The sequence below is a fragment of the Fukomys damarensis genome, unplaced genomic scaffold (assembly GCF_012274545.1).
Source record: "Fukomys damarensis isolate Sample0158 unplaced genomic scaffold, DMR_v1.0_HiC HiC_scaffold_4, whole genome shotgun sequence".
Classification (NCBI taxonomy): domain Eukaryota; kingdom Metazoa; phylum Chordata; class Mammalia; order Rodentia; family Bathyergidae; genus Fukomys; species Fukomys damarensis.
The window spans coordinates 59,434,923-59,460,425 of record NW_022900916.1 but is presented as its reverse complement, the minus strand read 5'-3'; the positions used below and the strand labels follow the sequence as shown (position 1 = coordinate 59,460,425).

At 36.5% G+C, this 25,503-nt stretch overlaps 1 protein-coding gene across 7 annotated transcripts in view; it reads left to right on the top strand.

The window, feature by feature from the left end:
• The window catches only part of Dync1i1 (dynein cytoplasmic 1 intermediate chain 1), a 317,434-nt gene that overhangs the window by 35,316 nt on the left and 256,615 nt on the right, over positions 1-25,503 (top strand). For 5 of the 7 annotated variants that reach the window (XM_033758325.1, XM_033758328.1, XM_010603398.3 and 2 more), the window contains exons 2-4: positions 1,631-1,758; positions 11,105-11,219; positions 13,846-13,987. In XM_033758325.1, coding sequence (XP_033614216.1) covers positions 1,651-1,758; positions 11,105-11,219; positions 13,846-13,987 — 365 coding nt within the window. In that variant the 5' untranslated portion in view covers positions 1,631-1,650. The remainder of the gene's footprint in view (positions 1-1,630; positions 1,759-11,104; positions 11,220-13,845; positions 13,988-25,503) is intronic. The other 2 variants (XM_033758326.1, XM_033758323.1) reach the window with 1 other exon arrangement.

Sequence of the window (25,503 nt, the reverse complement as noted above, 5' to 3'; positions counted from 1 at the left end):
TTAAGCAAACTTTTTTTTTTTTTTTTTTTTTTTTTTGTACCGGGGATTGAATTCAGGTCCTTATGCTCATGAGGCAGGCGGCGGATCCTCTGAGCTAAATCCCTGGCAGCAAATTCCATTTTGATTGTGTCACTTTCCCTTTCAAAAAGATGCTGTGACTGCTCCTAACAGGTAGCACTCATTTTTCTTTTTGTCCAAGGCTTTGCCAGTTGCCTGCACAAATTTGTTCTTCCAGCAAAAGTTTATTTGATTTGATTTGTGTTCATCCACATCTTTTGTACACATCCAGACCTTCCTTTGCTCCAGACGTTCCTCAGTGCTCACCCTGGCCCACCCCTGACCCAGACCCTGACGATTATTTTGCTGTGCATTTCTCTGTACTTCTACCTTATATAGCCAGTCTTTGTGCTTACTGAGCTTCCTTTATCTTCATTGTGGAAAAGACATGAATTGTGCCAGTCTCCTTGCACTGGGGTGGTTAAATGTGCTTCAAAAGGCAATGGGAGGACCTTTAAAGATTTTCCATTTTTCTATATTCTCGGTTGCTCTTTTGCCTTCCATTGCTCTGCCATCAGCTTAGGAATCAATTGTAAATTTATTATAGTTGCATACAAACAATGAGCAAGTGAATGTGCATGATTACTTATAGTTAGCCACTGTTTTTTTGCTCCCTTTAATTTAGGAATTTGAGTCAGAGAGGGTTCTTCATCTCAAGGTTTTCATCTTGTTTGCTTCTAAGAGGCAAAAAATTAGTAATTACCGACTGACACTGAGAATTGGTAAACATCCTTTCTAAATTTACTTTATTTCAAAGTGTTTCTGGTGCTATTATCACCTGCATTGCCATTGCATTAAAATTAAATCTCACTTGGATGTATTTTTCCAACAAGTTGCCATGGCATTATTTCCCATTTTATGAGTTCATAAACACTTTTTACTTTGGCAAAGAAATAAGCAATATTACCTTCAGCATGCAAATGGAAGTTTGTATAGAAATGGGTATATTGGACATGAAATTCATTGTGACAGTTCAGAAGGAGTTTTACAGAAAAAAGATTATTGTGTTAGGTCTTCAGCAGCTGTTTTCCCTGATGCATATAATGTTAGGCAAAATGAAATCTCTACATACTGAAGCTCAATACAGGAATGTTTATTGAGTCCACAGAAATTTGAGCAGGGCAGATCTCAAAGGGTTTGTAGTACCATATTTTCTTTCCTCACTGTGGGGATGAATTGCTCCAGTAGCATCAAAATTGGAAGTCATGATGATTCTTTTTTGATTCTTATTGCTTCTGTTTATTTAAGAAACTTATACAAAAAATGTCATGGTTATTCGAAAGTAAGTTGCTCTTTTTTTTTTCAAATCAGATGATAAAATTGTATTTCTTTAGTTGTTTAGGTAGACGTAATAAGAAGAGATTTATATAGAGTTAGGTTAGATGTAACTTAATTTCTTCTATCCTTCAACATAGGCTAAATAATATAACTCGTCATTACCCCAAAGTTACATTTTCAAGCTGCATTTCCTTTTGAATGATTCTTGTAATGATAATAGAAAAAAGATTCTTGTAATGATAATACCAAAAAGATAATACATTCTAATGTGTATTCTTTCTTGTTTTTTTTCTAGTCTTCTCTAAGGAAAGCAAAATGTCTGATAAAAGTGACTTGAAAGCGGAGCTTGAGCGCAAAAAGCAGCGCTTAGCACAGATAAGAGAAGAGAAGAAACGGAAGGAAGAGGAGAGAAAAAGGAAGGAGGTAAATGCTGGGTCTCGTAGTGCTGTGGGGTAAAAGGAAAATCCCTTGATGGTAAGGGATTAGTTAAATGGATAAATAAGACTCTTCAAATGATTCTTTTATGGTGTCTAAATAAATTGATTGGGTATCTACATATTTGGAACAGTAAGGTCATTGTGAGGTGTCTGTCTAGCACAATCTAGGTAAGTGGTAGGCAGCATTTGGCCAAACGGCTGCAAGCACCAGGCCCCAAATATCTAAATTAGAACTGCATCCCAATGGTGGTCTTTTACCTCTTTTTTGTTAGATATTTCTTAACTTGTCTGCTCTTCAGTTTCCTCTTCTAAATATGGAAACAATAATATATTTACTTTGTGGGGTTACCAAATTTAAGAGAGTTAATCTTGCATAGCCATTGACAATACTTAGGATTTTATAATTAGTACATAGTAAATATTAGTTTTAAGAAAAGATATTTTTTTAAGTACCAGGCAAAACATTTTAGAAGAGAGCTAGAAAATGACACCGATGCATTTCCGTTGCTTCCTACATGGTACATAATTTTCACAGTGAATAAGAATCTCAGGTTTGGTTACAGAGAAAAGAGGTAAGAAGGTAGGACAGTGTAAGACAGCGTTGTTAGGAGTTAGAGCTGGAGAGATTTTAAAGAACTTCACTGGGCGTCTCTTTATAACAGTGCAGCAGCAAGGACCCCACAGTGAAACATAGCTTTTCTGCTGCTAGGACCACAATTCCAGACTCTGGACTCCCAGTTCAATGCTAGCTGGAGCATCATGGTTTTTTTTTTCCCACTATTTCAGCTGAAGAAATATTTTTTTTTTAAATTCTCTAATTTGTCACCACAGTGCAGAAATAGCCTAGAATCCTAAGTATATTTGTAGGAAGAAATCTTTGTGTTTTGTATCGTGTGATATATTTGTATATACAGAAACCAGAGCTGCGTCACCATGCAGTGTTTTCCTTAAGGAAACAATAAAATGTGTTTTGATGCTCAGTAATCTAAGTAAGTATTGTTTCATAAAGCTGGAAGACCAAAGTAACAGTTTTATAATAATTATTATTTTCCACAAAGTAAAACATAATTGCAGCTGCATTTTAGCCTTCTGGTATCTCCTATCTCTTCTTACCATTACACTTTGATTGATGTGATAGTTTATTTGTCCTTGACATTGTGCATAATGGTTTCCCTTACAGATCTTTGCAGTTATATATGCAGTTTTTGGGTGAAACAGAGGTGAGAATTGACAAGGAATTGCAGTCATTTCCATGCAAAGTAAAAAAAAAAAAAAGGCGTTAAGTGATTATGTTTCCTTTCCTTCAAATGTCAACACTTACTGTAGCTACAAAGCACCTGTTATCCTTTACTAATAACCAGTTTCCTTTTAAACTGACATTCTAATATCCAGCTTGAATTTCATAGAATTACCACGAAATGTGATGTGATATAGGCAATCTGGCTCCAAATTATGCTGTCTGCTTCATCTTTTTCAATTTACACATTTTGGGGGAGTTACAAGCAAACCAGACTTGCTGCTTTTTTTGTTTCTATAACAATTTTGCCTGATGGAGATCTGGCCTTTTACACAGCAGAAAGAACCCTTGGATATGGGGTTGGCAGGTGGTGGGGAGTGGGGAACATCTGGAAGGAACACTTCGTTATTCCTTGGCCTTTACTTGGTTCTGGAATTAAACTCACATGAAGTCTTTATTTTTAAACTGACAGGGTGGGTTCAGTCCACCCACAGACTTGCACAACAGTTCAGTCTTATTCTCACATCCATAGTTTCTGTTCCGATCTGTTCCATGACCCAAGTCAGGGCCAGATTTTGTGATGCACTGTCCTGCATCATCTTTAAGCTTTGTTCTGGCTCTAAATCTTTCTTTATAACCTGTCTCCCCTCAAAAGATCTTCCCTCTTCAGAGTAAGCATTTTTCACAAATTGTGCAGATTTGGTTTGTTCTGAGCAGATAACTTATTTGGACAGAAGGCAAAAAAGCCTGGTAGCTACTCAGCAGCTTCTGAGTAGGATGTGGCCTGGAAACTTGACTCTGCCCTTCAGGCCCTGGAGAATGGCCGTTAGTGAGGGCCTAACTGAGCGTGTTCCCTCCTTTATAACATGGAGAAAAGAGTGTTGCTTTCCTCATAGATCTCTGTGTGGGGGCAGGAAGGTATTTCAGGGCAGTGAAGGACACGGGGGAAGTGGATGGTAAGAAAGAGCTCTCATTTGGCTTCTGAGACCAGCAACCAGAGTGGTTGAAAGGGCCTCACAAAATGGATATATACACTGTGCAGGATCACTGCTAGTGAGGCATTTTTCAAAAATGCCCCATTATTGAAGGAATTTTATCATTCAAGTTCTTTAGTTCATGTGGTGATAGCATGCATGAAAGAAAGCTGAGAGTAATCTCTTCTGATCTCTTTTTTCAATCAAAGAAATAAGGTCTGAACCTTAGAAGTAGCCCTTATTTAGCTGAAGCCTCAGGAGGAACTCTTTTATTCAGCCAAATGTCTAAATCATAAAACTGGTTTCATTCTTGTCCTGTCCCCTTCCCCAATTTATAGCAGTCATCAGGTTTGAAGCAGTTATAACTGAGATTCTCTTTTCTTGGCCTTTTCTTTTCTCCTTAAAATCCACCTACCAGCTGGGTTCTGATATAGGTTGAGTATCTTTCATCTGAAATGCATAAGACTAGAAGTGCTTTTGTGTTTGTTTTTCAGATTTTAGAATATTTGCATGTATACAATGAAATATGGTGGGGATGGGATCTAGGTCTGAACACAAAACTTTTGTTTCTACACATAGGCTAGAGGAATTTTTATGCAACATTTTCAGTAGTTCTCTGCATAAAACAAAATTTCACAGTGTGGAATTCTTCACCTGTGGCACACCAATATTCAAATGTTTGGGATTCTGGAACATTTTGGATTTCAGATTTTTAAATGGGATGCTCAGCCTGCACTTATAAATCCCATTATGGATTTTGCTTCCTCAGTGCAGAGTTAATACAGTTCTCTTCCCTCTACTTTTGCTGTTTTTCTGTTTCTATACCTTCACCTGGCTGTCAGCTGCATGACTTTAAGTTTTTATCTCAAATGTGACTTCCTCCAGAAAGCCACCTGTGACACCTTTGTCCACCCATCACTAGGTTGGTTCTGCACCCTGTCCTTGACCTGATCAAATCATTAGCACAGAAAACTTTGTTCTTGCCTCTTCAGGGATCTCTCTCTCCCAAAATACTGCATGCTTTTGAGGTTAGGTCTGTATGCTATATGTTGATTTTGTTTTGCCTTTAAAAAAAATCATTGAAACGATGTCTGGTGCAGATTCTGACACATAGTAGACCTTTAGTCAAAAGCCTCTGTCATTGGCTCCTAAGTTTAAGATTTTCTAGTTTTTATATTGTTTATAGAGAATTATAAATAGCCTTAAGTTTATAGTTTTGATTCTCATAAACTTGCTTTGGGCTTGTATTTTAAATTAAATACATTTGAAATTAAAAAGCAACAAACTGCTCTTTGGGGCTAAATTGAGTGATGATTTAGAGTGAACTAGGACCACCCACACTGATCATCTCCACAGAATGCGGAAAACTGTGTACAGATGTGGATAAAATCACCGCTTTGAGCTTCTTTAGATGTCAGCTGTTTTCTTGGCTGTGGCATGATGGATGAAATCTGATTTTAAAATAAATATAGCGGTCACCATTTAAGACACAGGCCCGATTTCATGAAACATTGGCTTTAATGCGTGGAAGGGAGCTTGATGGGGTCCACTCTGAAGTTGTGTCCTGTCCTTGCCTTAGACCCAGTTGCTGGAAGGTGGGAAGGGCAGGCTTTCCCAGCCTGGCCATGCTTATTTTTCTAGTAAATGTGGTACTGTCTTTGAAAAGTGATTGACAATTCTCAGCTGGCAAGTTTTCTTTTTATTTTTGTTTTTATTATTCCTTCTGGGTCTCAGCAGTGATTATGCCTCACAAACAGAAATATCACTGGCTGGGAAAGGCACCTTGCAGAGTTTTAATTACTAGTCTTGCAGGATTACTCCTTGTTAAATCATTAGAACATTAAGGTAGGGTCCTCTAGCATGTGCCCAGGAAAAATAAAAAATTTCATGACTAGGTCACTTGATGTCATTGTCTTGGATGAAGTAACTCTTGTTTTTGGTTAAGGTCCTTAGTGGTAACTATCTTTATATCCAGTAAGCACCAGTGACCTAATTGAATGGTCAACTTTGAGTGTTGATAGTTTTCCTAGCATCTGTTTAATCTAGGTAGATATTTATCCTAACTAATAGATCCCATTGTATTGCTTGTTTCCTTAAGAATTAAAGGGGGACAGAAGCAAAGAATGAGTTGCAGAGGTCCTTTGTGTTGTGGAAAGAATATTCTGAGTCAGAGCTACTGTTTTTGTACAATATGTGGTTACACATTTTGATATGCAATTTACCCTATATTTCTTGAATGCTTACTGGTTAAAATTGGAATAAATCTCAAAAATCCAGAAACAGAGCCTATACTTTTCTGCACAGGACATGACATGACAAAAGTTGTGGATAATATGTCCTAAGTTGGTTTAAAGGGGATAGATCAGTCAGACGTTTTTTCTAGTTACTCTATAAAAGGTCCATTGAGACTTTTCAGTTTCATTTCCACTGACTCTTGGATGCCCTTCAGTAAATTTTTGTTGAAAGAATGAGGGAAAGTTAAAGATATTTTTGTTGCTAGGATATAGAAATGGCTTTGCTGTGAGGGCCAGGTCTCTGAATGATGTTTAGATATCTTGCTCTATCAGGTTATCAGAGGGGTTCTTGAGTAAGGTATCGTTGATGAGTTATGGCCTAAATGATGCATAGTTCTAAGATTCTATAGTTATGAATAATACTTACCAAAGGCAGATGTTAATGCATTTTTAATTGAGTGTCTTCTATGTGCCTGGCCTTCATCTTGGAGTGAGAACTTTGTGGTGAACAGGACAATCATATATCTGCTCTCAGTAAAGCTGACAGTTCGCCTACTCTTCCCTGAATTCCTCACTGGAATACCGTTCTGCCCAATGTCAAATTTCTAAGACAAATTTTGCTTCTCTTAATATTTTTGTTTGCATTTTGTAGCTGCTATGATAATTACCTTTCCTTTCATTTCCCTTTCTCTTTCATCCTTCTTTAAACATTATAACAACTAACCATGAACAGGATCCTTGCTCTCCAGGCTCCCTTTTCTCCTTTAGCACTGTTTTTTATTCTGTTGTACACTTATCCTTGGGAGCCCATTTCAGTGTTTTACTGCTACAATTGGAAATGAGCATAAAAACTTTGTATCTTCACGGTGGAGATTACACTGCCCTTTCAGAATCGGGGGTCTGTAAAAGGGCTGAAATCCTCACGTACGTTCCTTAGTTCTTACTGGCCTCCACAGTGGCAGTTTTCCCTCTAATGAGAGACTTCAAAAATGCAAGTGCATTTCAAACCCAATGTGAGTAACAACAGAACTGTGGAGCCCATAGTCATGTGCAATGATGCATTTGTCTTATAATCAGAGTTCAGGCTCCCATCTGGGGCTAAGTCACCAGGCCAGTAATTATTAAATGGAGCAGCTACTCCAGTTAGGGGCACAAACTCTTTCTGCTTCAAATACCAGGACATAGATTACACGTCTCTCAACCGATGGAGGTCTTGTAGCTGTTAGGATATTCAGCTTGTTTCTGGAGAAGAAGGGATGTCTGCTCACTCAATAGTTGTTTTCAGACAAGCTTTGTGATAGCTTCACGTCCACATGCTCAGAAAGCTTTCTTGGGCGGTTGCTGCACATTAACCTTCTCACGTTACAGTTGTGGGCAGATTCCTCATCCTGAATAATAACTATGTAATGGGCCTGTAAAAGTTCATCCAGAATACCTCAACCAGTACTTCATGTGCATTTTAAATTGTCATTATCCTATGAAAACTCAGATTTGAGATATGACCTGATGTTAAGAGGTTCACACAAAGTAAGTTTTTATTTATTTTTTATTTTTTCAATTATAAATTGAATCTTTATTTGTACATATTAGATATAAAATACAGTTAAATTCATCATTGGTATCTTGTACCTTTATGTGTTGAATCTTGGTTTTTATTATTTTCCATTCCCATTCTAGCCTCTCTTCCCACCTCCACCCTTCCCTGTTTAGAAAGACTTTGTTTCCATTTTTTTCCTATTCTCTTATTTTTGCTCTTCCATTTTTACATTTCCCCTATCTCTCCCATTTGCTCAATACCTTTAGACCTTTTCTTCCTATTACACAATATCAGGTATACATTTTGACCCTTATTTACACTTTTAGTTTATCACACCAGAGAAACTGTACATTATTTATACGTGTGTCCTATTAATTTCACTTGAGTATGTCCTGTGTACATCCACTTAGCTATAAATGTCTCTAGTTTCTCATTCATTATACCTGAGTAGTACTCCATTTTATAAAAACAAAACAAAACAAGCCACATCTTCTTTATCCAGTCTCCAGTTGATGGGCAACTGCGCTGTTTCCAAGTTTTAGCTGTTACAGACTGTGCTGCCATATTCATGGGTGAGCATATATTGCTATGGTATACTCCTTTTAAATCTTTTGGGAAGATGCCCAGCAGAGGAATAGCTGTGTCAAATGGGACTTCCAATCCTAGTTGTGTAAGGTATCTCCATATTGATTTCCACAGTGGCTGCACCAGTCTGCAAACCCACAGACAATGGAGAAGGGTTCCTTTCTCCCCACAACCCCACCAGCATTTGTTATTGGTTGATTTCTTGATAGCAGCCATTCTTTCTGGGGTGAGGTGGAATCTCAGTGTTGTTTTTATCTTCATCTCTTGAATGACCAGTGATTTTGAACATTTTAAAAATATATTTATTTGCCGCTTTTACTTCTTTGTCTGAGAAATGTCTGTTTATTTCAGATGCCCATTTTTGAATTGGTCTTTATATTTTGGGGGGCAGATTTTTTTGAGTTCTTTATATATTTTATATATTTATTTCTTTATATATTTTATATATTTATTTCACCTTTGTCTGAGAAACAGCTGGTAAAATTTTTTTCCCCATACTTTAGGTTGTCTTTTAGCTCTGCTGGTGGTTTCTCTTGCAGTAAAGGAGCTTTTTAAAAAGATGAGATACCAGTTGTTGATTCTTTGTGCTAGTTCCTGTACTACTGAGGGTTTGCTCATACAGTCTTTTCCTATGCCGATATTTTCAAGAGTTCTACCTAGCTTATCTTCCAACAAGTTTAGTGTTTCTCTTTTAATATTTAGATCTTTAGTTCACTTCTATATTAGTTTAGTGAATGGTGAAAGATAGGGGTCTAGTTTTAATCTTGGCAAGTTGAAATCCAGTTTTTCCAGTACCATTTATTAAAGAAGCTATCTTTCCTCCAGTGAGGATGGTTGGCTCCTATTGTGAACAATGAGGTAGTTGAGTATGTCTGGAGCTGTTTCTGCATCTTCTAATCTATTTCAGTGATCCTCGGGTCTATTTCTTTGCGAGTACCATGCTGTTTTTATCACAGTGGCTTTGTAGTATAGTTTCAAGTTGTGGATTGTGATACCCACTGCCATGTCTCTGTTGCCTAGAGTCACTTTTGCTATTCTAGGTCTCTTCTAGTTCCACATGAATTTTTTTATTGTTTTCTCTAGTTCTGTGAAATATACTATTGGGATTGCAACAGGGATTGCATTGAATCTGTATAGTAGATTTGGCAGTATGTCCATTTTCACTATATTGGTTCTTCCTACCCAGGAACAAGGGATGTCTTTCCATTTTCTTCTGTTTCATGAATTCTGTTTCTTTCTTATGTTGGGCATTCATGGTTTCCATTTCTTTCCTATGCTGAGCATTCATGGCTTCTGTCATAATCCTGAGATCATGCATTTTTTTAATCTGTTTCTGTTCTGGAGACTCTAATCCTGTCTTTCATTCTGCTCACCACCTCTGCTGTTATCTGGGAAATTATTTCTGTTTTGAATTTTTCTAGATCCTCATTCATCTGTTTTGTTACTTCCTGTACTATCAGTTCAGGATGTCCAGATGGTTGATGATCAGACTTTTCCACCTCAATTACCCTAGAATTTGCGTATGGTAAACTGGAGGTCCATGTTTGTGTTTGAGCCTTGTTTGAATGTCTTCCCATTTCTATTTTTGTTGGTGGTACTGTCCTTTGTTTGATCTTCTTGTTATAGCTTACCTTTAGGTTTTGAGTCTCTAATGACTCTGAAGCAATCTGCTTTTCTTTATACTAGGAAGGTCAACTGGTTAGATTAATCAACATCTTAGTCCAAGTGATACAATCAGCAACACAAAAGCATCAAGCACAGTTTAGAAAATGACAGTTTTTGGTAGTTATTAATCTATCACCTTTAACTGTATGAATTAAATCAAAATTGAAGCTAGAGCTCAGGACAGTAGACTTTATGACCCCCTGTGCCTCTCTGGTGTGAATCCAGCACAGCCAGGAGTCAGGAGTGCAGGGTCAGTGGGGTAGGGCTGCAGGTGCCAGTGTCTCTCCCCCTCTTACTGGTCTGCTGCAGAGGTCCAGAGGCAGGGGAGAGCTGCAGACTAGCACCACCAGGCAGTTCCACCTCCCACTGGTCCTGCTCAGGTGGGGGGCTAGGATGAGAGCTGCAAGCCCAGAGTAAGTTTTTAAACAGAATTTGTAAAAAATTCTCCTAAGTGGTGTTTTGCACTATGTTATCTACATAATTTTCTTTATTGAAATAATGTGTATTATGGAGTCCTATGAAAATTTGAGTTTGGTAACAAGAATAATGGCAGTATTATATTATCAATCTGTATTGTCTTAATACAGATTCTAGACCAGTTTATTTGTAAAGCATATTACACTTATACTAAATTAAATAATGTATTTTACTGTCACAGATTTTCATGAATAATTTTACTTTTTAACCAGATCCAAGTGATTCCAAATATGGGCCATGAATATTACAAACACATAGCCATTGAGTTGATGCTCCAGAAAGGATAAGAATGTCTAAAAAACAGAATTATTTAAAAAAAGAATTTAGAGCCTCAGTGAAAAATACTTTGCCTGAATAATTTCTTCCAAACATGAGAGACATAAACTTTCATTCTGTGTAATAGAGGCAGGAGAAAGAAAAACCTTTGACCAAAAGAAAAAGTGAATATCTGATCAGTAATTATTAAATGGAAGTTACACTTTTTATCCTTTATACATGTGATTATATCTATTTAGGGCTCTTGAGTAATCTTCACTGTCATATATTTACTATTCTCCATTTTAGGGAGGCAAATCACACATTTAGTTATATTAACTTTTGTTACTGACATCTACTCTTTTTAGGCAGATATGCAGCAGAAGAAAGAACCTGCTCAGGATGACTCTGATCTGGATCGTAAACGACGAGAGACAGAAGCTTTGCTACAGAGCATTGGGATATCTCCTGAGCCTCCTCTAGGTACTCAAGAGTGCTTTGTGCTACTATTTCTTGAATTAAGGTCGTGTGGGATATACCATGTTCAGAATTACAAACTATTATCTTTATGGTTTTTAATTTTTATTCTATGGCTTATGGTTCAAGTTGCATGCATTTTTGGAATTGAGGGGGTTGGAAGGAGATGGGAAGAAAGGTTGTAGGATCGCTAGTAATTTGCTGCTTATTGATTGATATCGACTAATTATATGGCCAAAAGTCTTGATTATATTGCCAGTTAATTTTTTTATACTTATTAAATGAGTTTTCCATTTGTTAAATACAAGAAATCTTGGAATTTTTATTAATTGAAAATTTGGAATTTTAGATTGTTTTTATTAAATTCATTTTCATTTTCATTGCTGAACTCCAATTTATCTTTGCCTACCCAAATCCTGTGAATCTATGTGTAAATTTTTATACCATCACAAGCACAGAGTTATTCCATGTTGGGAAAGAATTCTCAGTGGGAACTTTGAAGGAAACTTAAAATGGTGGCAGATTAGCAACTAATTAATAAGTTTAAATTGATTTTACTCTATTGTATATCTTGATTTCATTGCTAATTGACATTTTCACTACAACATTCCTCCTCCAACTCATTCATTCCTAGAGGATTGTCCATGAGCTTCTTTTATTACTAGGGTCTAGATATACATTATGTGTTTTATTTGTGTTGAATGTACTTGTGCATGTGTTTTTTTCTGACACTTACCTATATATCTCTCATGTGATATTATTTTCTTTTATTCTTTTATTTTTCATACATTCAAGAGTAATCCTAGGGTGTCTGTAAAACTATGGTATCCAATTTAGTGAAAAGAACACACAGAAATAAATATATTAGGTCTGTTTTAAATGATTCAACATTTGTCTATTAATAGCTTTTATATTAAAATTAAATTTTATTTATTTCCATAGCTACTTAAAAATAACAATTTTCCATGTATAATAACTGTTTCTATTAATATGAATAACAAAGAATATATAAACCTACAAATTAATAAGTATTGCTGGATATAATTTAATGCATACACACAAAACTAGAATGCCATTTTAAAAATTCTCAATCTCAATTTATAGTAGGTAAAATAAAATGTTTAAAATATATATAGTAAGCCCTAATAAAATTAGATAATTTTGTTTATCTTTCTTACGTTGTGGAAGATGTCACCTGTAGAGTATTTGATAGGCCTTCTTTGAGAAGCCTGAAAACTGCTTTATACTTAGCTAACACGTGATATAAATTAGACACTTTGTAATCAATTATATTTGTGCCTCAAAATAGTCTTTGAAATGCTGTTTCCTTGTGAACACTAGTTAAACTTAGTAGTGGTGTATCTTATTCTCTCCTACCCTATATAGTGCCAGTAATTAAACTTTAAGAATAAAATACTTAACTATCTCTAAACCATAACTAACTTCTCAACTGTTCCTGTAGCCCTGCCAAAGGGACCTGACCAGGATGGACTCCACTTTCACTTTTCCTCCATCTCTCAGATTTAGCCTGGAGGGTAATCAGTGAATTAATCGTGGAACCTCACAAAAACTCCCAGTTTCTTGACAGATCTGCCATTGTGGTATAAGATTTGGACAAAATAGTTAAGCCCTTTCCCCTATTAAATAAATAAAAGGAAATTGCACATGATTGAAACCAAATGGAAGTCTACGCTTCTGTATTGAAGTTTCACTCTACTCATATAGCTTCCTTGGCATGTGTGATATTAGGAGCCCATTGAATCATCTGGCCAGGAGCCATCTTGGCTGTTCAGTGTAGCATTTAGCTGAAGGACTTTTGACTGATATCTAGAGAGTAGAGACAAAAAAATACATTTACATTCCCTTTAGCTTTGTTTTTCTTTAATATCCTTCCTTTCAGACTTTCAGCTTGTGCTGACCTTGATCTTTGAACTCGTTTCTCCTGTCTCCAGATTGGCAGTTCACCTCTGGGGGTGTAGGAGTATCTTTGAGGGCTGCTGCAGATGAAGGAAAACAAGTTGCAAAGGCAGTAAACAGTACAGTGGGCTGAAACTATTAATTAAATGTAAAAATAAAGCAACTTGGCATTTTCCTTTGTTTTGAAAGAGATTTTCAAATTACTGGGTTTAACATTCAACCTTCCTCTGTCACTTAGTCTCTCATAGCAAAGCAGTTGGCAGGCCCTGGGCAACGCATTTCCCCCAAAAGCATACATACAATAGATTTTTCTGACTTTTTTTGGCCATTTAAAATTATTCAGGATCGCATATTTCATAGTCTTTAAAGTTTTATACACACCCATTTTATTTTTAATGGGTCAAATCTATTACTAACAAAATAAAGTGAAGAATTCAAATTATCTAGATAGTTCACGCTAGCAAAATATTTGACCTGAATTATCTAGATAGCTATCTTGATTCTCCATCTTACTTTGTTAGGGTGGACATGGCCTCTGAATCCCCAAGTTGATTCTGTCTAAATTCATTTCAAATTTTAATTTCTAAAGTATGAAAAATTCACCTGACTTTCTTCCTTTTCTTTCCTTTTTTTCCCCCCTTATCCCCATCTCAATGTACAACCACTTTTATTTGGGTCCATTTGTTTTGATTTGTCTGACACTGCTCTTTACCAGTGCAGCCGCTGCATTTTTTAACTTGGGATACCTGTTATTTTCATTATTTAGTCCCAACCCCTATGTCTCCCTCTTCGAAATCAGTGAGCACTCCCAGTGAAGCTGGAAGCCAAGACTCAGGCGATCTGGGGCCATTAACAAGGTAAGAATTGTCCCTTTAGAAGGTCATGGTGTAATGTCAATAATACAAGAGAAGACTGTTAAAATATTATTAAATGTGCATGCACCTGCATGCGTATTCAACCATTTTGTGTTTAAATCCACTCTGGCTTGCTGTTTTTAGTGGCATTGCAATGATATGGAACACTAGAAATGATAAATTTATTAAGTTCTTTCTAGAGTGGGCTAATTAAGGGCCATGTATCTTGCTTAACAAACATGTCCACTAGCTCAGGCCTAAAAGAAATAGGGAAAGGACAAAAGATAAATTGAATATATATCCAGCTCTTCATTATTCTACTTTGATTTTGGCTTCTAGCCTTAAATTTAATTTTAAAAGCATCTTGTTTATTGGTAATAGAATTAACTAATTTGAGAAATCAATCCCACAGTGTTTTTATTACTTAGTGTTGACTGCTTTTGTATAGTGAATCTGTTGTCAAATGTTTATCACAACATCTGTACTCATAGATTATGTAACTTCTGAAAAAGGACATAGACATCCTCTAATTTGACCACTGAGGGCATATCTGAAAGGTAAGCACATGAAAAGAAGAAAGAAGGTTCATTAATATGGTGGAGTCCCTGGAATTCTCTTAATCTACTTGCCTTTTCCAGTATTATGATATGAATGAGTGTTAGGTTGGGGACTGCAACAGATGGCTAGCAAAGACCCCATTTTTAAGAGGCCAGATAGCAGCTGGATGTGGTGGTTCATATTGATAGGATTTTGATAGGATAAGAAAAGAGGATTACCGGTTGAGAGTCGCCTGGACAATTTAACAACATAGTGAGACCATCTCAAAATAAAAAATTAAAAAAGGGATAGGAGTATAGCTCAGGACAAAGGCCCAGGGGAACTACCAATGCATAAACACACATACATACATACAAACATAAAAACAAACAAAAGCCAGATGGCTATCTCATGGCTCAAACACAAATCCAATTATTCAATGTCTTCCAATTTTACAAGAAGTTAGAAATTCATATCTATGCAATAATCTCCGAAACATTGATTGAATGCTGACTTTAAAAAATGGAATTACGGGGCTAGAGATTTACCTCAGTGGCATCATGCCTGCCTTGCAAGCACAAGCTCCTGAGTTCGATCCCTGGTACAAAAAAAGAAAGAAAGAGAGAGAGAGAGAGAGAGAGAGAGAGAGAGAGATTTGAGTTGTCTGTGTAACTTTAAGTTCTTGTCTATCTGTGTACAGTTCATGCTAACTACATGCACTTTGGTGGAAGAGGTACAAAATTCTTCTTTTTTTCTTTTTCCACTTAATTCATTATTATAAACTTATTTTCTGAGAGTGCACTTTCCCATAGACACCTAGGCAATTTGGTAGACAAAAGTATGAACATGAGGATAGATTAGAATTATTTTTTCCTTTAAGAAACCAACATGTAAGACTCGAATGATCTCACACATATCTGCCTGTTGCTGTGCTTCAGATGGTGGCATTTGCATAGGGACTTTCAAAGTGGATACTGCTTTCAATCTGAGAAAAATGATGAAAACAGAGGTTTTTGTGGGCACAAAGCTGGTTTATTTTACCAAATTGCCTTTGTGATTTGGGGCAGCATATGTCTTCTGTCGTCTTTTGCTTTGAACACTTCAAAAATGTCATTGGGAGGGCGGGAAGTACTAAAAACCCAGTTGTGTATGATTTAAAATTCAAGAGCTGGCATAACATGATCACCTTCCTTAGGGGTCCATTGGCCTATCATTAAGTTAATATATTTGCCTGCTTCTACACAATGATGGTGCGGTGTCATTACTGCTTAGTTTCCAGGTGTGCGGTTGACAGCATTAAGTTTTACTACTGACTTCACAGTTGATGAGCTCTTGTGAATACTTCTAGAGAAAGCTGACTCATGCTGTTAGTATTCTGGAGATGGTAGCAATTATTCCTTCTCAGTGAACATCACTCTTCATTTCTTTCACTTTGGATGATTTTTTTTTTTAACTTGATGAAACACTTCAGAAGAGAGGTAGGTCTGTTCTACTCCCTACAAACTCCAAATAATTTCACTTCTTTATGGGAAAGTTCTGACAAGAGTGGGTCACTGGAAGTCAGTGAATAAATCCCTTGCTAAGTATAGGTTTCATTCAAAGGCAAGAAAATTGGCATTGAAAAAGGCTAGTTTTCAGAAAAACTTAACACAAAGTTTGCTTAAAGAGACTACATTAGGAGAAGCTTAGTAAGTCCAGCCCCTGTTTGAACCTAGGAGCATTCTGCACAAATTCATGTTTTGGCTTTAATACAACAGAGATGAGAGTTAAATTGCAGAAGAATATTATTTTTTGGAGTTAAAATTCCACTTGGAATGCCTTTTCATGTAAAAGCAACATCTTTGAAAACAATTACTCTATTAATTTTGACACTTCATAAAGCTGAGACTAGGAAAAGAGCTTGAAAAAGAGCTGAGAACGTAACACTCTCTCTAGTTATAAATTTGTTATTCATTAGGAATTTGGCGTCTTCAATAAAAACTTTCAGAAGGTAAGATTCAAATTAACACACCTGGTTATATCTATGTGCACATAAATCCAGTTATTCCCTCGCCAACAATTTTAAATAGAAATGAAAATTTTCTTTAGAAAGCCCAAATTGGCAAATTTATAAGCCCTGTAACTAGTTAATCTGTAAATTGGAATATTCAATGTACCCTATTGTAGAGAAAATATTAAAATAGTGCTCTAAAAACAGAAAATATACCAAAGATCCCTTTCACTGATTTTTAAGAGCTCTTGAGTAAATGTTTTGAGGAGAAATATTTAATAATTTTTCAATTATACTAACATAATTAATTTCAGAAACTGAAAGTTTGCAGTTTGTCTTGCAATTTCTGCTTCTGCTATTATAACATACTTCTCATTTACAATTTATATTGGTAGAATTTTTCTCTTTCTGTTGATCAGTTTTGGTAGAATCAGTCCTTGTTCCGTTAATCAGAATGGACAAAGAACAAACGTTACCCATAAAAAATGAATTTTATTTTAAAAATTTTGAAGTGAGTTTGATGTATTGACATAGTTTTAAAAAGTTCTTACTCTAGTATATGCAACTGGAATCCAAACTGGTATTGATTAAAATTTGCAATTATATTTTACTAAAGAAAATATGTTAACATGATTCAATAAATAAAAAAGTCAGAGGGAAAAATAATTACAATATATACATGAAAAACTTAAAACCTATTTCTCTGTATTAAAATTTAGTAAACTAGGAACAGAAATATATTTTCTAGTGTGATAAATAGTATTAACCTGAAACCAACAGCCTCTATTGTCTGCATGCATGAAGGAAGGATTATTACTTTATATTCCTTTAAAAAGAGTGGCTTTTATGCAGTTGAAAACTTGTCTCTTTTCCTTGGAAGCAATGAAATCCTAGAGAAGAAGTAAGTGGTGTTATAACCATGCAGTAGGCATTTGAGAACTGTTTGTTGAATAAATGAACTGTCCTCCTCCTTTTCTATAGATGCAATCACTGAAGCACAGAGAAAATTAGAAAATTAGTGATTTTTTTCAAGTTCATGCAGAACACATCCACCATACCAGATTTCACCTGAGGCAGCTCAATTGAAGTCTCCAAAATCTATACCTCTGCCCTATGCTGTCTCCAACAACAGTTTATATAAATGATATACCACCTTCTACGTAAAATTGCTTAGGGCAGTTAAACACATTAATGTTGGTACAGCATTTGGAAAGGAGTGTGGCATATGATACGTATACATGAGTTTTAGCTATTACTAATAGTAGTGGGTTTTTTTCATACTTCTATTTAGCCACTTTTCAAGGAAAGATATTTTTAGATATTCTCATGGAATATGTAGGTGTTATTTGACAAGCACTCCCATATCTTATCTTATCCAAGCAATTATGTAAAAATATTGAACATAACCAGGCCACTAACAGATTATTATAGCCTACACTCCCAGAGAATATTTTCTGGGTTGCCCAACTGTTCGTTACTCATGAGCCTTTAGACATTCAACCAGAAATGTGTCTAAGTGAGGACTACTCAGCATACATATATTCTTTTCATTTTTATGGGTGAGTCAGAAGGAACTTAGCACCAGGACTCTTTTTGTGTTTAGTGGTGGTCCCTTAGCATTCTCAAAGACATGACAAGTTGTACACCTGTAGAAACCTAGGAATGTGTTTTGACCTCATAAAGTTCACCTATATACTAGGATGTGCACTATAGCTTGTCCCAAACCTGAGTCAGAGAAAACTTTCAAAATTGTATCAAATTATCACACTTGTCAATGTGATAATATAACATACAATCTCCTGTTACAATAATAATTGTTAATAATAACACTCACCCCATTATATCCTCAACAAAGTAGTCAGAAGGGAAGATTTCTGGTGTTTGTCTTGGTGAGACGTGGCATAGGAGGTGGTAACAGAATTAACTTCTACTTAGTTGTTGATCATCCTTAGTCTTAAGACCATCAAATTCTATTTTTTTAATCAAAGCGACATTCAATATTTCCTTTCACCATTTTATTTTTACTTATCCTATTGATTTGAATGATACTTGTGCAGTTTATACAATTAGAAAATATTAAGAACAAGAATATAAAAACATTCCTACCACCAGAGAATAGCACTCTTACTTCTTGACTATATGCGATTGGTATAAAGAATGTCATACTTTATAGATCAAATAGCCTATGCTCAAACTATTCAACGCGCTTTTCTAATCAAGTATCTCTCCTTTTCTATTTTAGTATATTTTTACCTTACCTAATATCAGCACCATCTTCAAATGTTCCCAAATGTCTCCAACATAACCCGTATCATAGTGTTTATAATAGATGTCTATCCTCCCAGTCCTTGGTATCTGTTAGCCAAATCCCCTCATAACCACAGATTTTTTCCAGGTAGGTGAAGCCCTTCAACAGGAAGCCTCAAATGCTGCAAATGGACAAGTGTCCCTGAATCCCTTAACAGGGAAACAAAGGTACAAAGGGAAACATTAGAGAGTATTCAGGCTTTCGGCTATGTGCACTTCAGATTAGAATTCAAGGGTGAAGGGACAGTTTTCTGTTTTAGAACATCAGTCTTCAACTGCAGTTCAGAAGTAGTTTCTTTTGACAGAACACATTCTTAAAATTCAGATATTTGATATACTCAGACTTTCCCTGATCTGCTGCCCGGTGAACTCTCAAATAAGAAATTAAATTGTTTAGAGTAATTTGATTCTGGGCAGCTTTTGCTGGCTGCATGTGGACACCAATTTTTTTTTCCCAAAGTAGCCCCAAGAAAAGTCAATGCTAAAGAGCCTCAGTGCTAAAAGAAAACATTCAGACTTTTCATCATTATCCACAGTCCAGTTCTGAAGCCTCAAAGGACTTTTTACTCATTTTGGTGAACCTATCATCTTCCAGAGTGATCTGCTGAGTTGGCAGCCCAAGGAAAGGCATTAGGAGTTATTAATAGGGGTGAAAGAATATAATTAATGCAGGACTGTGTGTAAATTTAATATTACTACATTTTGTTTACTCAAAAAATTTAAAGTTATCATGATATAAAGAGAAATTGATAAGATGTTTGTTACCTGCTACTTGTACTTCAGGGAGACTGATGCAAGGATTAAAAAAAAATCCATCTTTTTGAAAATTAAGAGTTTTCTCTTGGAAATAATTTAACTGGCTTGTTCAAGTTTTTAAAAATTGTAACACTAACAAAGTAAGCGAGTGTTGCACTAACGAAGTAAGCATTTGTTTTAGCAAGGGGAGGCTGAAACTCCTTCTAGAGAAACTACCTGCTTGGCAGCAGGTCTCTGTGTACACAAAGATCTGAAGAAAGCATGTCCTTGCACAGTGATGGAAGTCCTAGATTCTTTTTGAATTTAGTTCAGATGGACTTCCTGTAAGGCTTAGCATCAACTGTATTGGCTCTGGGGTCATGCAACACAGGGAAGATTCTCATAGAGTAAATTAAGAAAAATATTTTTAAAAGTCTAATATAAATATATATTGCTGTTCCAGTTTTATTTCTGACATCAAAAATCTTTATCCATATCACTGCCAGTTCAAGAAAGGAAATCATGGGGATTTTGATGGAAAACATTGAGTCATTATTTAAACATCATCCTTACTAACTTGGTCTTCTGTTAATGAATATGACAGATTGAGTGATATGATGGATTTTTAAATGTCATTAATCAATGTTTTCCTTTTGAAAATGGCATTTAAAAATTAGGTATCTTTTTTTTTGTTTTGTTTTTGTACCGGGGAATCAAACTTGGGACCTTGTGCTTGTGAGGCAGGCAGCGGAAACACTGAGCTAAAATCCCCGGCCTAAAAATAAGATATTTGTGAATGGCACTGACTGTAGATTTTCTGTTTGGCACTATGCTCACATTGGTCTAAATTGTTTTCCCTTTTTGTTAGTTGCTAGTGGTCTCTTTTGCAGTGAAGACATATGGAGCAAGAATAGAGAGCAACTTTGGGATTCATTAGAGTCCTGTGTTCTGCCATCTTAGAGATAAAAGGAAGAACATGAACATTTGGATCCCATTGCATTTGCTTCAGGGATTAGCTAGTATTGCTAAGTCTGCTTGGTAGGAAAGATGCTGGACCTCTTTTGTTCTCAAATGGACAATGTGAAATAGGAAGAAAGGGGCTAAAGGTGTAGGGAAAGTGGGAAGGGTAGGGGAAAGGAAATAAGGGAAAAGAAAAAATATGAGAAAATGAAAAAATGGAAATGAAGTGTTTGTAAAGGGGGAGGAGAGGAGGGGTGAAGGGAGGGCAAGGATAAGGGGGAAAAATGAGAACCAAGACCTGTCATGTAAAGGTACAAGATCCCAATAATGAATGTAACTGTACTGTATATGTAAAAGTACCAATAAACTCAATGTGGAAAAAAACCACATAAACCAGCAGTATGGTCAGCATTCTGTAGATAGATTTCCTTCTTCAGTGTAGAGATGAGTCTGAAAACTTTCATGGGACCATATGGTGACATGTAGTACAAGACTGAGTCACTTGGGAGTCTGGTTATTAAAGAAATCAGATAGATGAGTTTAGACTAGGTCTTTAAATAAAAACTGTTTTGTTTGAAATCAATTTACCATTAACATCACACCCATTTACAGGAAAGGGAAGTAAAGATCACTCACTGGTTCATTCATTCATGTATTCACTCAATAAACAGTGTACAATTGATTGTCTGCCAAACACTGTGCTACTTCAAGAAATATAATGATAGGAATTACGTTTACTTCTAGAGATCCTCAGTCTTGTATATGGACTCTAATTTGAAGCAATCAAAGAAAATATTGCTATGCTGTGACAGCTCTCAAGTATGTGTAGACATAAGATAAACAATAAAGTCCTAAGCCAATAAACCGATAGTGTGTTCATGTGGAACAATTGATTTTGATTCATTACTACCCTACATAGAGTCTTGACCATATTAGGTACTTGGTAAATGTTGTCACTTTAGAGTGTGCACCCTTGCACATGTAGCATTGCTTGCAGAAAACTGGGTGAGATGGGAGCGGGATGGTTGTAAGGAAAGAATACAGCTAAAATCCAGAAGGTTTTTCAGTCCAGAGAAGGACATACATTCTGGGCAGGTTGCCTGAAGGTAGACATTTCTACTCCAGAGGACTACTGGTCATTGTTATGAGAACTGAGGTACAAAGTAAGGTTTTACTCTCAGAAACAAGGCAGAAATTAAGTTATGAGACTCCAGGCAAAAAGTTGGAAGGAGAGGAGCACTGTGTTTGGCTTGATGCTAAGCCTCTGGCCTTTGTAAATTGCTCTTGACTCTTGCGGATTATCTTTGGACTTGGCTTTAAAGGCTAATGAAGGTGGACTACTGAGATCAAATCGACGCAAAACTGGCAAAGAGAACTGTGAAACCAGAGGTGCAGGTGTTTCTCTAATTCATGTCTTAGAGAGACACACTGTTCCCGTATGATATTGTTGAAGACAAATATATTTGGATTAGGCATTTGATCTTGGCTTTATGGATGAACATGATTTAGAAAGGGAGAAGTGGGAGGTAGGCATTCTGGACAGTATGTAGAAAGTACAACAATGAAAGAGAAGAAAAAAGTTCAGAGTCTAGGAGACTAGGATGACCACTGAGGTAGATGAAATTCCTGGCTCCCACACTTTTCACTGGTTCATTAAATTTACTGGCAATTTGTTAAAAACATAGGTGCCTATGGCACTGGCCTGAGATATAGTCTGGGCCACTGCACTTTTATAATCCTTTAATATCTGAGGACTGGCTTAGGAACTAGTGATCTGGTCAAGAGGCCTGAAAGTCCAAACTGAAGTTGTGATAATGAAGAAGGAAAGGAAAAAATAGATGAAATAAGAAAGGGTAGTGTGCAAACACATTCCAGTAGGCATTTGAAAGCTTGAGATTTGGAGCTCAATGGTCATAAGAACTTTGGGATTACTTTTTGCAGAAGATGCATGGACATCTATGAAATTTCCTAGGGTAAGAGTTCAGAAGTAAGGGGAGAAGATATAACCTTGGCTCAAAAATGGATGTTTTATGAAATGGGAAACATGAGGGACTTTCCAAAATTACAGTGAGAGGTGGAAAAGAAACAAGATTTTCAGGAATAAGAAAACTGAAAGAACACTCTGTGAAGGAGTAGTCGTGACCAGAATCAGAGCAATCAAGGACGAAGGAGAAGAAGTAACCATGGAATTGGATGATATGGAAGTTGTAAGCAGCAGCAGCAGCAAGCTTGCATTGTTGGAGGAAAACTTGTCCAAGAGTAATTCAGTTATTATAGTTCTTTCTATGTATTGGTGCATTGCTTTCCCCAAACTTTACTAATGTAAATGCCACCAGCAGTGTATGACAGTGCCTGAGCCATGCCGACTGTAAGCATCATAAATCACCCCGCTCTTATCTGCTGTCTTTCACATATTTACTAGACATCTCTTTCTGATTAACCAAAACCTAGAAAAGATGAATGAAAAGACACTTTTTGAGGACTAACTTTAAGGCTTTCTTGTCTGATATCTAAGAAAGATGGAAAGAAGAATAAAAACTTCTAAACTTGTTGGAAAGAGATGAACAAGAAGAAATTAATCACTGACCATTGTATGTGCCACCCAAACAGCCTGGCTCTCACTCCTCAGTTATATTTCAACAGATGGCCAAGGATTGTTGTTGTTGGTATGTTTTTTAAGTTTAACCTCTATCTAACTGAAACTGAGCAAAGAAAATTAAATCCATGACGAAGGGATCTCATAAGCTGGACAGTGAACTGGTCAAGGGTTTAAAAGCTGAAGTTTTCTTAGTCTCTTGCTGTGTCACTACTCGTTTGAAGAAATGTGATATTCTGTCTATTCTTTTCAAGAGAAGTATTGAAAGAACATCTTGACCCTCACATTTGAATAAATGGATAGAGGGTAGGCTTTTTAGGATGAGATACTAGAGTTTATATTATTTGACATATTTAGGATCAAATGAGGGAGTTATTATTTCCCATGGTGTGGAAGCTTCTCTACTTAAAATTTCGAAACAAAATTGATAAATGTGATCATAACAACCAGTACAGATGTGGGAACATAGAATCATGGCAATACTCCTTGGTCTCGAGTAGTAAGGGATTACTGGGTTATTCAGCATATGTGCAAACAGAAGGGCTCTGATGAAAGAGATCAGAGTTCCTATCTTAGATTCTTAGAGACTAAACCTCGGAAATTAGCTAAAACTGGTCCAGGGATGCAAATGCAACTCATAAAAAAAAAAAGCAAACAGCCGGGTGTGGTGGCGCACGCCTGTAGTCCCAGCACTCTGGAGGCTGAGGCAGGAGGATCGCTGTGAGTTTGAGACCAGCCTGGGCTACATAGTGAGTTCCAGGTCAGTCTCAACTACATAGTGAGACCCCGTCTCAAAAAAAATAAAAAAAAGCAAACAAAACCAGGGTGGTTTCTCAGACAGAAATAATAGACAGAAATGTAATTGAAATAGTTACAAGAGTAAGGAGGAAGTATTATTCAGAAAAAGCAGGGATGGTCAGTGTAGCAGTCAGAGAAAAGGGAGACATGGGTGGCAGTGAGCTGTTGTATATGGTCTTAATGAGAAGTGAGGACAGTTGGAGGGAAGGCTGGGGAGGAGCTACAATAGCTACACATTCAGTTCACCTGTTCTAAAGTGACATACAGTGCTGGCCACCTAACTAGTCTTCAAGGAGCAGGATTGTGTGATTAGTTTACCTGGAAATCACTGCTCTCACAATGAACTGGTAAATTTACACCTAAAGTAAAAGTGACTCTTGTAGGACCTAATACACTAACTTAGCTGCATAAATCTAATACACTCAGCACTGCTGAAATGAGGAGTCTCTAGTCTCACCAGAGAAAGTTGTGTCTCTTCAAAAAAATGGTGAAAGTGTAGCCCACAGCCTGGTTGACTGGCACTCAGAGAAAGGCACTTAAAACTATATTTACCTTTAATCCTTTTTATGGCATTTATTTTTCAGCTAATATTTATTAAAATTTTAAAGATAAGAATTGCAGAAGTGATGAAAACTTCATTTTTTTCTGGTATAAGTCATCAGTATATCACTAGGCATACATTTTTATATCTCTCATTTCTTTTACTTAAATATCAAATTCTTAAGTGCAAGTCCTATGTCCCTCAGAAGCCCGTGGTGCCTCTTTCATGGCGTGCTTTACTTTCCCCCTTGGTCTACTAAACTATAGATGCTAGATCGATACATAGATAGACAGATAGTGCTTTATCTTCCAGTATAAGATGTAGTTTCCGTCAGAATTCATTTAATATGCTATCACAGTATTCTATATACTCGGCCACAGATGGATGCTTCTTGAAGTAAATCAGTGTCATTATCAAAAATATTCTCTTCCCAGTATGCATTAATTGAGCCATTCCAGAAACGCCTACAAAATAGAACTAGCTACTGTAGTAAACAGGGTGATTTCTTTAGGAAAATAATTTCTGATAGTATATTCTGTTCTCATGCATTTGCTTACAGTTTTACCACTTCTTTCATTTTATAAGTAAATGACTTAGCAAGATGTTAAATTGCCCAAGAAGCTGTAAGGGAAACCATCATTTTATTTTCACGGTTACTTGACAATAAAATGGTTGGAAGGTAACAGCTTATGTCAATTGATGAAGTAAAATTATTCCAATTGAGGAGAAGAAACCAAAAGGCAGTTTAATAATCATCCTGTATTCTAAAAGGCAAATCGCAGAACCATGAAGCTGCCTTGACTTGCACCTTCCTCTTGCTGGGTACAGGGTACTTCTCTACTGACACAATACAGCCACATCCAGAATGCAAACCTCCCGGCCATAGGCCTAAACATTGCTGCCTGCAGGAAAGCTCATCGTAAGTTGGCAAAGAAGGAATCCACCAAACATGTCATATACTCTCCTCAGCATCCTTGGAAGCACCAAGACCACCTCTGCCCATAGAATGCACTGGTGAGAAAGAAAGAGAGAGAGAGAGAGAGAGAGAGAGAGAG